The 14,591-nt window shown below is 45.4% G+C and overlaps 1 protein-coding gene across 1 annotated transcript in view; it reads left to right on the top strand.

Moving 5' to 3' along the window:
- Positions 1-14,591, top strand: part of LOC112220026 (nuclear receptor subfamily 6 group A member 1-A-like) — a 190,518-nt gene that overhangs the window by 119,389 nt on the left and 56,538 nt on the right. Inside the window, exon 3 of the mRNA XM_024381581.2 lies at positions 7,276-7,299. Within this exon, the coding sequence (XP_024237349.2) occupies positions 7,276-7,299 (24 nt within the window). The remainder of the gene's footprint in view (positions 1-7,275; positions 7,300-14,591) is intronic.

The following is a 14,591-nucleotide window of genomic DNA, read 5'->3' as shown; positions in this document are numbered from 1 at the left end:
TCTGTAATGGGTCAGCAGTCAAACGACCTCCACTCATCACTGTCAAACGTTCCCTGAAACACTTCATTGAGCAGGTCTTTCTAATCGACCTGGCCCGGGTATCCTGGAACGATATTGACCTCATCCCATCAGTAGAGGATGCCTGTTTTAAAAAAATTTAAAAAATTAAATGCCTTCCTCAACATCTTAAATAAGCATGCCCCATTCAAGAAATTTAGAACCAGGAACAGATATAGCCCTTGGTTCACTCCAGACCTGACTGCCCTTAACAAACACAAAAACATCCTATGGTGTTCTGCATTAGCATCGAACAGCCCCCATGAAATGCAACTTTTCAGGGAAGCTAGAAACCAATATACACAGGCAGTTACAAAAGCCAAGGCTAGCTTTTTCAAGCAGAAATGTGGTTCCTGCAACACAAACTCAAAGTTCTGGGACACTGTAAAGACCATGGAGAATAAGAACACCTCCCAGCTGCCCACTGCACTGAGGATAGGAAACTCTGTCACCACCGATAAATCCACTATAATTGAGAATTTCAATAAGCATTTTTCTACAGCTGGCCATGCTTTCCACCTGGCTACCCCTACCCTGGTCAACAGCACTGCACCCCCCACAGCAACTCGCCCAAGCCTTCCCCATTTCTCCTTCTCCCAAATCCAGTCAGCTGATGTTCTGAAAGAGCTGCAAAATCTGGACCCCCTACAAATCAGCCAGGCTAGACAATCTGGACCCTTTCTTTCTAAAATTATCTGCTGGAAATTGTTGCATCCCCTATTCCTAGCCTGTTCAACCTCTCTTTCGTGTCGTCTGAGATTCCCAAAGACTGGAAAGCAGCTGTGGTCATCCCCCTCTTCAAAGGGGGGGACACTCTTGACCCAAACTGCTACAGACCTATATCTATCCTACCCTGCCTTTCTAAGGTCTTCGAAAGCCAAGTCAACAAACAGATTACCGACCATTTAGAATCCCACCGCATCTTCTCCGCTATGCAATCTGGTTTCAGAGCTGGTCTTGGGTGCACGTCAGCCACACTCAAGGTCCTAAACGATATCTTAACCGCCATCGATAAGAAACAATACTGTGCAAACGTATTCATTGACCTGGCCAAGGCTTTCGACTCTGTCAATCACCACATCCTCATCGGCAGACTCGATAGCCTTGGTTTCTCAAATGATTGCCTCGCCTGGTTCACCAACTACTTCTCTGATAGAGTTCAGTGTGTCAAATCGGAGGGCCTATTGTCTGGGCCTCTGGCAGTCTCTATGGTGGCGCCACAGGGTTCAAGTCTTTGGCTGACTATCTTCTCTGTATACATCATTGATGTCGCTCTTGCTGCTGGTGAGTCTCTGATCCACCTCTACGCAGACGACACCATTCTGTATACTTCTGGCCCTTCTTTAGACACTGTGTTAACAACCCTCCAGACGAGTTTCAATGCCATACAACTCTCTTTCCGTGGCCTCCAACTGCTCTTAAATACAAGTAAAACTAAATGCATGCTCTTCAACCGATCGCTGCCTGAACCTGCCCGCCCGTCCAGCATCACTACTCTGGACTGTTCTGACTTTGAATAAGTGGGCAACTACAAATACCTAGGTGTCTGGTTAGACTGTAAACTCTCCTTCCAGACTCACATAAAATATCTCCAATCCAAAGTTAAATCTAGAATTGGCTTCCTATTTCGCAACAAAGCATCCTTCACTCATGCTGCCAAACATACCATCGTAAAACTGACCATTCTACCGATCCTCGACTTCGGCGATGTAATTTACAAAATAACCTCCCCTACTCAATAAATTGGATGCAGTCTTTCACAGTGCCATCCGTTTTGTCACCAAAGCCCCATATACTACCCACCACTGCGACCTGTACGCTCTCGTTGGCTGGCCCTCGCTTCATACTCGTCGCCAAACCCACTGGCTCCAGGTCATCTACAATACCCTGCTAGGTAAAGTCCCCCCTTATCTCAGCTCACTGGTCACCATAGCAGCACCCACCTGTAGCACGCGCTCCAGCGAGTATATCTCTCTGGTCACCCCTAAAACCAATTCTTCCTTTGGCCACCTCTCCTTCCCGTTCTCTGCTGCCAATGACTAGAACGAACTACAAAAATCTCTGAAACTGGAAACACTTATCTCCCTCACTAGCTTTAAGCACTGGCTGTCAGAGCAGCTCACAGATTACTGCACCTGTACATAGCCCATCTATAATTTAGCCCAAACAACTACCTCTTCCCCTACTGTATTTATTTCTTTATTTTGCTCCTTTGCACCCCATTATTTCTTTCTCTACTTTGCACATTCTTCCACTGCAAATCTGCGAAGCCAGTGTTTTACTTGCTATATTGTATTTACTTTGCCACCATGGCCTTTTTTGCCTTCACCTCCCTTATCACACCTCATTTGCTCACAATGTATATAGACTTATTTTTCTACTATAATTATTGATTGTATGTTTGTTTTACTCCACATGTAACTCTGTGTTGTATGTGTCGAACTGCTTTGCTTTATCAGGTCGCAATTGTAAATGAGAACTTTTCTCAACTTGCCTACCTGGTTAAATAAAGATGAAATAAATCAAATAAATAACAACAACAGGTAAAATGGTGATGAGTGGATAGGGATGGTCGGTTAACTACACACAGGGCCTGAGTTAGAGGCTGGGGCCGACATATAAACAAAAAAATTAACTAAACGGAGTATCGTGAATAATGAACAGTCCAGCAGGCATCAGCTATGTAGCCCAGTGATCATAAGGTCCAGTGAACAGCAATATATGGAACAGGGAAGCCACAGGGTAGTCGTAAGTACGCTAATATCACGCGGGAGAAATAGCGTTTATAGTTAGCAGGCTGGGGTTAGTAGAAGCATCTGCTCCGACGTCCGGCTAAGGCCGGTTGAAGGCACAGCGGATGGAGTTCCGTCGGCAGACCAGTCGTGGTGGTACAGCGGGACGCCGTGTCGACAAAGGGTCCAGGCCAGATGGCGAAAGGGGTATTGTAGTTGTAGTAATTTAGTTTGCTAGCCGGGAGATGCTCCTGGCTTGACACTAAATGTTGCTAGCTTCGGGGCAGGGGCGTTAGACACTTTAGCCACTCGGTAGCAGCTAGCTAGCAGCGATGATCCGATGCAAAGGTCCAGAGCTTATGGCAAGGGTCCATTGGACTAGTGGATTCTAGCCATGTTGGGGTAGAGTCCGGGAGGTTTCAGCTGTGTAGTCGAGTGATCACTGAGTAGGCCGGGAGGTGGGCCTGGCTCAGTGCTAGCTTCGGGGCTCGGTCACTCGGTGGCAGCTAGCTAGCTATGATGATCAGGACTAATGGTCCAGGGCTTACGGCAGGAATCCGGCGTTGTAGTGGAGAAAACAGTCCGATACTGATAGGCTGGCAAGAATTTACCAGGCTAAAAAATGTCTGGTGTCTGTGCGGAAGGTAAAGGCCGCTAGCAGTGGCTGACAATGACTAAATAGCTAGTAGCTGGTTAGCTTCTGATGGAGGTTCTGGCTATACGTTTTAGGTCAGACTGTCAGAATAATAGAAGAGAGAATGATTTATTTCAGCTTTTATTTCTTTCATCACATCCCAAGTGGGTCAGAAGTTTACATACACTCACAATTAGTATTTGGTAGCATTGCCTTTCAATAGTTTAACTTGGGTCAAACTTTCCGGGTAGCCTTCCAATAAGTTGGGTGAATTTTGGCTCACTCCTCCTGACAGAGCTGGTTTACCTGAGTCAGGTTTGTAGGCCTCCTTGCTTGCACACTCTTTTTCAGTTCTGCCCATAAATGTTCTATGGGATTGAGGTCAGGGCCTTGTGATGGCCACTCCAATACCTTGACTTTGTTGTCCTTAAGCCATTTTGCCACAACTTTGGAAGTATTCTTGGGGTCATTGTCCATTTGGAAGACCTTTTTGTGACCAAGCTTCAACTTCCTGACTGATGTCTTGAGATGTTGCTTCAATATATCGACATTATTTTCTTTCCTCATGGTGCCATCTATTTTGTGAAGTGCACCAGCTCCTCCTGCAGCAAGCACCACCAAAACATGATGCTGCCACCACGTGCTTCACGTTTTGATGGTGTTCTTCGGCTTGCAAGCATCCCCCTTTTTCCTCCAAACATAACGATGGTCATTATGGCCAAACTGTTCTATTTTTGTTTCATCAGACCAGAGGACATTTCTCCAAAATGTATGATCTTTGTCCCCATGTGCAGTTGCAAACCCTAGTGTGGCTTTTTTATGGGGGGTTTGGAGCAGTGGCTTTTTCCTTGCTGAGCAGCCTTTCAGGTTATGTTGATATAGGACTCGTTTTACTGTGGATATAGATCATTTTGTACCTGTTTCATCCAGCATATTCAAGGTCCTTTGCTGCTGTTCTGGGATTGATTTGCACTTTGCACCAAAGTGCGTTCATCTCTAGGAGACAGAACGTGTTTCCTTCCTGAGCGCTATGAGAGCTGTGTGGTCCCATAGTGTTTTGACTTGCGTACTATTGTTTGTACAGATGAACATTGTACCTTCAAGCATTTGAAAATTGCTCCCAAAGATGAACCAGACTTGTGAAGGTCTACAATTTATTTTCTGATGTCTTTGCTGATTTATTTTGATTTTCCCATGATGTCAAGCAAAGAGGCACTGAATTTGAATGTAGGCCTTGAAATAGATCCACAGGTACACCTCCAATTGACTCAAATGATGTTAATTAGCCTATCAGAAGCTTCTAAAGCCATGACATAATTTTCTGGAATTTTCCAAGCTGTTTAAAGGCACAATCAACTTAGTGCATGTAAACTTCTGACCCACTGGAATTGTGATACAGTGGATTATAAGTGAAATAATCTGTCTGTAAACAATTGTTAGAAAAATGACTTGTCATACACAAAGCAGATGTCCTAACCGACTTCCCAAAACTATAGTTTGTTAACAATACATTTGTGGAGTGGTTGAAAAATGAGTTTTAATGGCTCCAACCTAAGTGTATGTAAACTTACGACTTCAACTGTATATGAACAAATGTTTGTGGATGTCAGTTTGATAGCGTGTGGGGTAATTAGTGCATGTGTTTGTGCGTGTGTGAGCATGCAGGCCAAGACTACTGTACGTTTAGTACTGTACTGGTAGTCAGCGTGTGTGTTTGTCTGTTTATACACACGTGGAGTCTGCAATGGAGGGATTTCTGTGGACCTGTGTAGAGGTGAGGAGTCCATAGACACAATAAGTGGTGTCTTCCTCCCTCTGTCATGTCCAAGTCTCTCTGTCTTCTCCACTCAATCTGAGAGGAAAATAGCTGCCGGTTATTCGACTACTCCTCCTCCTTAGTCTTTTGTTCTCCGGCTCGGTCCTGATGATTTTTTACATGGCTCCCAGCAACTGCACAGATTTTTCAGCTGCGGAAAGAATCTTTTTGGGACGTTATTTGCATAATCTATGACCGCTAAGGTTAAATATTTGAATAATCGTCTCAACCCCCTTTAGTCCCCAAAACATTGTAAGACACTCATGCTCTATCTGTGTAAAGCAGTGAACCATGAAATTTTAATTTCAATAAATACATAAATAATTATTCTCTGTGTGGAGATCGGCATCACGCCATGAAGATTATCATATTAAAGTAAGAAACATATTTTTTTAAAGCAAGCTTGATAAAGGCTCAAAAACAGTGAGCAAAAGTACCTTTCGGCAAAATACCTTAAGCGGGGAAAGGAAAACTCAGTATTATGTTTATTTGTTATATATTACACAGGGATTGCTCTGAAATGCACGTCTTACTATTTTTTTTCCCATTCATTTTCAAAATGTTACCATTTAATAAACATTGTACTGTAATTCTAACTGTAGTAATTTACTGAGTCACAATTACCAAGTCGACTAGGTTTTTGTTTTTATCCGTGTGAGTGGATGTATTGTGTTTATCATAAGTGAGAGGTTATAAAATGAATGCCTGATTCATTACATCTCTCATACTAAGATGATTACATACATCTCTCATACTGAGATGATTACATACATCTCTCATACTGAGATGATTACATACATCTCTCATACTGAGATGATTACATACATCTCTCATACTGAGATGATTACATTCATCTCTCATACTGAGATGATTACATACATCTCTCATACTGAGATGATTACATTCATCTCTCATACTGAGATGATTACATTCATCTCTCATACTGAGATGATTACATTCATCTCTCATACTGAGACCTCTTATACCTTTATTTAAAAAAAGCATACGATATTGCATTAGATTTAAGATGGATCTGAAACGTAACTAGATACTGTCGATTTAATGGGATTGAATACAATATGCAGGGACAAATATAATCATTGAGTCTTTGAGTCACAATGACAGTCATTGTGCCATATATGGTAGAGATATGTTGTAACAACTGTAGAGACTAAAATAACAGAGAGGATCTGAATATCAATGGCTATTCCCTGGAAGGGGCAGCTTGACTCAAATCCATATAGACCTCCATGCCATCTGGCTCCCCTGGCTCCCGTGGCACGTTCAACCTCCTGTTAGCCAACCAGGTTGGCACATGGGGTCACGGAACATATGCAGTGGTATCCTCCTTGTCCATCCTTGTCACACTGGATAACTGCGTACCGATGAGGTACATAGAAATGCTTTTTATAAAATGGGCATATCCCCTCAGGCCATTCAAGAACTCTGAATTAGAAATTCAGTCTATCATAATGTACAGAATCACTAAAAGTTCATTGGAGAGTCTATTTTCAGATACGCTTTGAGGATCAGAAATGTAGCTGGATGTAGAATTACTGTATTTCTGTTAGCTGTACTGTGTAGCCTACTCCCATATTTGCCTGTTCTCTCTCTAAATCCCTTTGCATACTGCAAAACAAGCTCATTTGATCTGTACTCGACAGCCTGTGATTCCTGGAGAGGCATTATGGAAACATTTGCATAATTCATTTTTCACAAGTCTATGTTAAACTACATTTGTAGCAAGCAAATTGATGAACAACCTTATCGCTGACTTGATGAAGTTGATCCTTGCCTGTCGACTCTGAACTACTACGGCGTTTGACCTCAATAGCCGTGAAACATGATGATGACAATAGTGATGCACTGCTAAATCCAAAATGGATTTACGATAGGAGATCTACAGTAATCTTATTGCATACTGTTTGGCTTTGGAGTTGTGTGATCTGTGCTTTGACCTGCTTTCTCTCTCTCTCTCTCTCTCTCTCTCTCTCTCTCTCGCACTCTGTCTGTCTGTGTCTCTGTCTCTCTCGCAGATGTAATCAATGAACATCACTTAGGTAAGACAAACATTTGCTCAAAAGAATGCAAGAATTTTATATGAATTGATGTTAATGTGTAATTGAACTTTGGAGTGTTGATGATGTTTGTAAGAGGTGTGTGGTACTTTGTCTCTTGTAGGATCTAAATGCAGGATGACATACAGACCGACACGCACGCACGCACACACAAGCACGCACACACACACAAGCACACAGAGAAGAAACACACACGCATACAGTCACACCACACAAAGTCCCCCACATTAGCCATTCGTATTCTCCCTTTGACAGTTTGCGTGGACACACACACATTCACACTCTCTCTCACACACAGAGGAAATAAGGATCTCTCATATTAAAGGGTACATTTTGAGGGCTAATGTGAAGTAGGCCTACTACTTCCTTTCCTGTCCAATAGAGTTATTGAGCCACAGTGTGTGTGGAATTACCGCCATGTATTCTGGCTCATACTCTTCTTCTTAATGCCCAACGATTAGAAAAAGGTGCAATTGCATACAAGGTCACCGAGTGAGCGGGGGATCGTTTTAAACGGGTTAGCGAGCGCTAGTTAATTTGCTGAGATTAGCGTAAGCCTTGTGCTGCGGCGAGGAGCAGAAGGCGGACGGGGCCTCTTGACTGTTAGTGCCGTTTGACATCGGGATTAATTTGACCGGGGAGATTACGCCTCCCGCTTCCCACTCGCTGACAAGCAGCGACTTTAAACCGGGACGCCAAATTGCGGCGCTAATGGTTTTGAATGGGGTGGGGGAGAGAAGGGAGAGAACTCTGCAGAATGACTGAAATGGGGTCTGTATTACATTTGCTTTATTTTTCTCCCTCCTTTTTGTCACTCAACCCATGCCATGAGGTATCACTTGATCCGGCTGTATGTTTCTTTTTCACTTCTTTCTCTCTTTATATTTTCTCCCGAACGGCGCAGCGGTCTAAGGCCCTGCATCTCAGTGCTAGAGGCGTCACTAAAGACCCTGGTTCGATTCCAGGCTGTATCACAACCGGCCGTGATTGGGAATCCACACAATTGGCCCAGTGTCGTCCGGGTTTTGCTGGGGTAGGCCGTCATTGTAAATAAGAATTTTATCTTAACTGACTAACCTAGTTAAATAAAGGTTAAATAAAAAATAAAATTCTCAATTGTCTCTCCCTCTCTCTCTCTCTCTCTCTCTCTACTCCCCTCACTCTCTCACACACTATCTCTGCCCCACCTCTCTCTACTCCCCTACCTCCTCTCTCTTTATCTCTCTCCCCCACCCCCCATGAGTAAAGGAACTCAGCATGGGGTGGTGAAGAAGACTTAAGAAATGAATAATTGAAGTGACGAGCACTTTAGCGACGTGTTGTCTCTAGATACGACTGCTTATACCTTTGATGAACATTGCACTCCCTGACCATTTCTTAGAATCCTGAATATAAGAACAGCTACTTCTAGTAGATACAATAATTGTTTAAAAAATATATATAATAATGTTAGTATATCATAAAATTAGCAATGTACTTTGCTAAATTGGCTCTATTAATCAAATTGTCATATTGGATTCTTATAAGTGTGCGAATCTTTTCCCATCTTTAGGTCCTTTGTTCTGAACAAAGGTACTGATGTTCTTCTCCTCAGTCAGTTTGTGGCGGCTTGTGTGCATCACAGGCCATGACTACAGTACATCCTACAAGCATACATATACGTGTGTGTACACTTTACTGCTGAAACCCAGGGGGTTACCGCTAACTCTATCGCTAACTAACCCTATGCGAGGAGACTTGAGTTTAGTAGGCCGCTGTCGCTGACTGTTGTGTAAGCAGGGAGCGCCCAGCATGAATAAAATAATGCAGGCATCCTCCCAAGCCTGCCGAACGGGGGCTTTTTGTCCAAAGCTAACTAGAGCAGGAGAATGGGTCTGTACAGCCATCTAGCCTGTTATTTCTGCAGGGGCTGAGCGCCGGACCCACTAATGCTATGTGACAGTTCTGGAGCAAGGAGGAGGAGGGATGGAGAAAGGGAGAGGAGGAGGAGGAGGGATAGAGAGAGAGGAGGAGGAGGAGGAGGAGGAGGAGGAGGAGGGATAGAGAAAAGGAGAGGGGGATGAGGAGAAGGGATGGAGAAAGGGAGAGGGGAGGAGGAGAAGGGATGGAGAAAGGAGGAGGAGGAGAAGGTTGGAGAAAGGGAGAGAAGGGATGGAGAAAGGGAGAGGAGGAGGAAAAGGGATGGAGAACGGGAGAGCGGAGGAGAAGGGATGGAGAAAGGGAGAGGGGAGGAGGAGAAGGGATGGAGAAAGGGAGAGGGGAGGAGGAGGAAAAGGGATGGAGAAAGGGAGAGGAGGAGGAGAGGGGTTGGGGAGAGGAGAAGGAGAAGGGATGGAGAGGAGAAGGAGAAGGGATGGAGAAAGGGAGAGGAGGGATGGAGAAAGGCAGAGGGGAGGAGGAGGAAAATGGATGGAGAAAGGGAGAGGAGGAGGAGAAGGGATGGCAAAAGGGAGAGGGGAGGAGAAGGGATGGAGAAAGGGAGAGGGGGAGGAGGAGGAGAGGGGATGGAGAAAGGGAGAGGAGGAGGAGAGGGGTTGGAGAAAGGGAGAGGAGGAGGAGAGGGGTTGGAGAAAGGGAGAGGAGGAGGAGAGGGGTTGGAGAAAGGGAGAGGAGGAGGAGAGAGGTTGGAGAAAGGGAGAGGAGAAGGAGAAGGGATGGCGAAAGGGAGAGGAGGAGGAGGAGAAGGGATGAAGAAAGGGAGAGGAGAAGGAGGAAGTATGGAGAAAGGGAGAGGAGAGGGGGAGAGAGGAGAGGAGGAGGAAAAGGGATGGAGAAAGGGAGAGGAGGAGAAGGGATGGCGAAAGGGAGAGGAGGAGGAGGAGGGGTTGGAGAAAGGGAGAGGAGGAGGAGAGGGGTTGGAGAAAGGGAGAGGAGGAGGAGAGGGGGTTGGAGAAAGGGAGAGGAGGAGGAGAGGGGGTTGGAGAAAGGGAGAGGAGGAGGAGAGGGGTTGGAGAAAGGGAGAGGAGGAGGAGAGGGGTTGGAGAAAGGGAGAGGAGGAGGAGAAGGAGAAGGGATGGCGAAAGGGAGAGGAGGAGGAGAAGGGATGAAGAAAGGGAGAGGAGAAGGAGGAAGTATGGAGAAAGGGAGAGGAGAGGGGGAGAGGAGAGGAGGAGGAAAAGGGATGGAGAAAGGGAGAGGAGGAGGAGAAGGGATGGCGAAAGGGAGAGGAGGAGGAGAAGGGATGAAGAAAGGGAGGAGAGGAGAAGGAGAAATTATGGAGAAGAGGAGAGGAGGAGAAAGGGAGAGGAGAGGAGGAGAAGGGATGGAGAAAGGGAGAGTAGAGGAGGAGGGGGAGGGGTGGAGAGGAGGAGGAGAGATGAAGGGAGGGGAGAGGAAAGGAAGAGGGATGGTGAGGTGGAGAGGAGGAGAGATGAAGGGAAGGGAGAGGAGAGGAAGGGGGATGAAGGTGAAGAGGTAGAAGAACAATAATGGAGGAAAACAGGGATGCAGAGAAATGTGGACCAGGGAGAGAAGGGTGTTAGAGAATGGACCACAGTCATGATGGAGTAATGAGAGGAGGTGAGGTAATGGGAAGAGGAGAGGGAGAGGTAAATGGAAGGGGAAAGGTGAGGTAAAGGGAGGAGAAGAGAGGGAGAGGTAAGGTAAATGGAAGGGGAAAGGTGAGGTAAAGGGAGGAGAAGAGAGGGAGAGGTAAGGTAAATGGAAGGGGAAAGGTGAGGTAAAGGGAGGAGAAGAGAGGGAGAGGTAAGGTAAATGGAAGGGGAAAGGTGAGGTAAAGGGAGGAGGAGAGAGGGAGAGGTAAGGTAAATGGAAGGGGAAAGGTGAGGTAAAGGGAGGAGGAGAGGTGAGGTAAAGGGAGGAGGAGAGGTGAGGTAAACGGAAGAGGAGAAACTTGTGATGACATTTGAGAAAATGAGGAAAGACGAGCAGTTATGAAAGTGTATACGTCACAATGCACCCAGTCATTACAAAGATACAGGCGTCCTTCCTAACTCGGTTGCTGTAGAGGAAGGACACCGCTCAGAGATTTCACCATAAGGCCAATAGTGTCTTTAAAACAGTCACAGAGTTTAATGGCTGTGATAGGAGAACACTGAGGATGGATCAACAACATTATAGTTACTCCACAATACTAACCTAAATGACAGAGTGAAAAGAAGGAAACCTGTACAGAATAAAACATATCCTAAAACTTGCATCCTGTATGCAATAAAGCACTAAAGTCAAATTGCAAAGAATTTGGCAAAGAAATGTATTTTATGTCCTGAATACAAAGCGTTATGTTTGAGGCAAATCCAACACATCACTGAGCACCACTCATCATACTTTCAAGGCTGCTGCATCATGCTCTGGGTATCCTTGTTAGGATAAAAATAAAATGGAATAGAGCGAAGCACAGGCAAAATCCTAGAGGAAAACCTGGTTCAGTCTGCTTTCCAACAGACACTGGGAGATGATTTCACCTTTCAGCAAGAAAATAATCTAAAACACGAGGCTAAATATACACGGGAGTTGTTTACCAATACGACATGTCATGTTCCTGAGTGGCCTAGATACAGTTTTGACTTAAATCGGCTTGAAAATCTATGGCAATACTTGAAAATGACTAATGTACGAATATTGTACAATCCAGGTGTGGAACACTCTTAGACATTTACTCAGAAAGACTCACAGCTGTAATCACTACCAAAGGTGATTCTAACATGTTGACTCAGGGGTGTTATGTAAATTAGATATTTCTGAATTTCATTTTCAATAAATTTGCAAACATTTCTAAAAACATGTTTTCACTTAGTCATTATATAGGTATCGTGGGTAGATGGGTGAGACAAATAATCAATTGAATACATTTTTTATTCAGGCCTTAACACAACATGTGGTGTGAATACTTTCTGAACCACTGTATACAGATGATGTCTATAGTACAGTGTTCAGTCATCGACATCCTGGTATCAGTTTATATGTGTCAAATGTTTGTGACGCAAAGCAATAATACCATGTTGCCATCGAAGTGGGATGACACAACATCCTTTAGGGCTCAGTGCGAGATTGGCGTAGGCTGGGGGTGGGGGTAAGGTCTTGGGTGGGATCGCTCTGATGTTGCTGTAATTTGTGGCATTGGGGTTAATGGTAGACATCCATAGAAATAGAATTACACACACACACACTTACACACACCATACACACACACACACACACACCACACCACACCACACCACACACACCACACCCCACACACCACACACACACCACACACCACACACACACCACACACACAGTTTATTTATGAAGGGATGCATACACCCATGCTGTATTACCACTGACAGCCAGTAGTGTAAAGTACTACATAAGTCATTTTGTGGATGTCTGTACTTTACTTTACTATTTGTATATTTGACAACTTATACTTTTACTTCTCTACATTCCTAAAGAAAATAAGGTACGCTTTACTCCATACATTTTCCCTGACACCCAAAAGTACTCATTACAGTATGAATGCATAGCAGGACAGGAAAATGTTCCAATTCCCACACTTTTCAAAAAAACATCCCTGGTCATCCCTACTACCTCTGATCTGACTCACTAAACACACATACTTCATTTGTATGAATGACAATGAATGAATGAATTATTCATTTGTGAGTGATGTCTGAGTGTTGGAGTGTGCCCCAGGCTATCCGTAAATAAACAAAACAAGAAAATGGTGCAGTCTGGTTTGCTTAATATAACTAACTTGAAATGATTTATACTTTTACTTTTGATACTTAAGTATATTTAAAACCAAATAGTTTTAGACTTTTACTCAAGTAGTATGTATAACTGGATGACTGTTCCTTTCTATTTAGGTATGGGTGCTTTTTCCACCACTGCTGACATCCATATGAACATGAACACTCAGATGGATAGTATTCCAACCGTTTGTTTTCTCAAACCTCTACTACACTTGAGCAGTGAACACACACACACCACACACACGCCAAGACTAGAAGGGAGTCACAAAGGAACGAGAGAAAAAATCAGAGAGCAAAATAAAAACAAGTATTTTTTTTCTTTTTATATATATATATTTATTTTTCTGTGCTCTGCTCCTGCCCTGACAAGATCATACACCATCCCCTGAAGTGCAAAAGATGGGAGGGAAAGATATGAGGGGGCGAGGGAGAGACGATATGCGAGAGGGAGGGAGAGGGAGGAAGAGAGAGAGAGAGAGAGAGAGAGACAGAGAGATGAAAAGGAGAGAGAGAAATACTAGAGGGAAAAAGACAGTCTGTTCCCCTCTTGTCTGAGAAGCCTGTCATTACGATGTTGGCGTCGGCAGGGTGGAGGGGGGGGGGGGCAGCAGACTTGGCGGGGAGTCTCATCTCCAAAAAATATATGGGGTGAAGCAAAATGGCTGCCTCACCAAGCCTGGGGAGAGTGGGAAGGAAACCAAGCCTGTGGAGAGAGGGAAGGAAACCAAGCCTGTGGAGAGAGGGAAGGAAACCAAGCCTGTGGAGAGAGGGAAGGAAACCAAGCCTGTGGAGAGAGGGAAGGAAACCAAGCCTGTGGAGAGAGGGAAGGAAACCAAGCCTGTGGAGAGAGGGAAGGAAACCAAGCCTGTGGAGAGAGGGAAGGAAACCAAGCCTGTGGAGAGCGGGAAGGAAACCAAGCCTGTGGAGAGCGGGAAGGAAACCAAGCCTGTGGAGAGCGGGAAGGAAACCAAGCCTGTGGAGAGCGGGAAGGAAACCAAGCCTGTGGAGAGCGGGAAGGAAACCAAGCCTGTGGAGAGCGGGAAGGAAACCAAGCCCGTGGAGAGAGTGAAGGAAACCAAGCCCGTGGAGAGCGGGAAGGAAACAAAGCCCGTGGAGAGAGTGAAGGAAACCAAGCCCGTGGAGAGAGGGAAGGAAACCAAGCCCGGGGAGAGAGGGAAGGAAACCAAGCCCGGGGAGAGGGGGAAGGAAACCAAGCCCGGGGAGAGGGGGAAGGAAACCAAGCCCGGGGAGAGGGGGAAGGAAACCAAGCCCGGGGAGAGGGGAAGGAAACCAAGCCCGGGGAGAGGGGGAAGGAAACCAAGCCCGGGGAGAGGGGAAGGAAACCAAGCCCGGGGAGAGGGGGAAGGAAACCAAGCCCGGGGAGAGGGGAAGGAAACCAAGCCCGGGGAGGGGGAAGGAAACCAAGCCCGGGGAGAGGGGGAAGGAAACCAAGCCCGGGGAGAGGGGAAGGAAACCAAGCCCGGGGAGAGGGGAAAGGAAACCAATCCCGGGGAGAGGGGGAAGGAAACTAAGCCCGGGGAGAGAGAAATTATGTTTGAGTGTCTACATTTGCACTTGTGA

Source organism: Oncorhynchus tshawytscha, linkage group LG20, assembly GCF_018296145.1.
Source record: "Oncorhynchus tshawytscha isolate Ot180627B linkage group LG20, Otsh_v2.0, whole genome shotgun sequence".
NCBI classification, from domain to species: Eukaryota; Metazoa; Chordata; class Actinopteri; order Salmoniformes; family Salmonidae; genus Oncorhynchus; species Oncorhynchus tshawytscha.
This window is presented reverse-complemented; position numbering and strand designations above follow the sequence as displayed.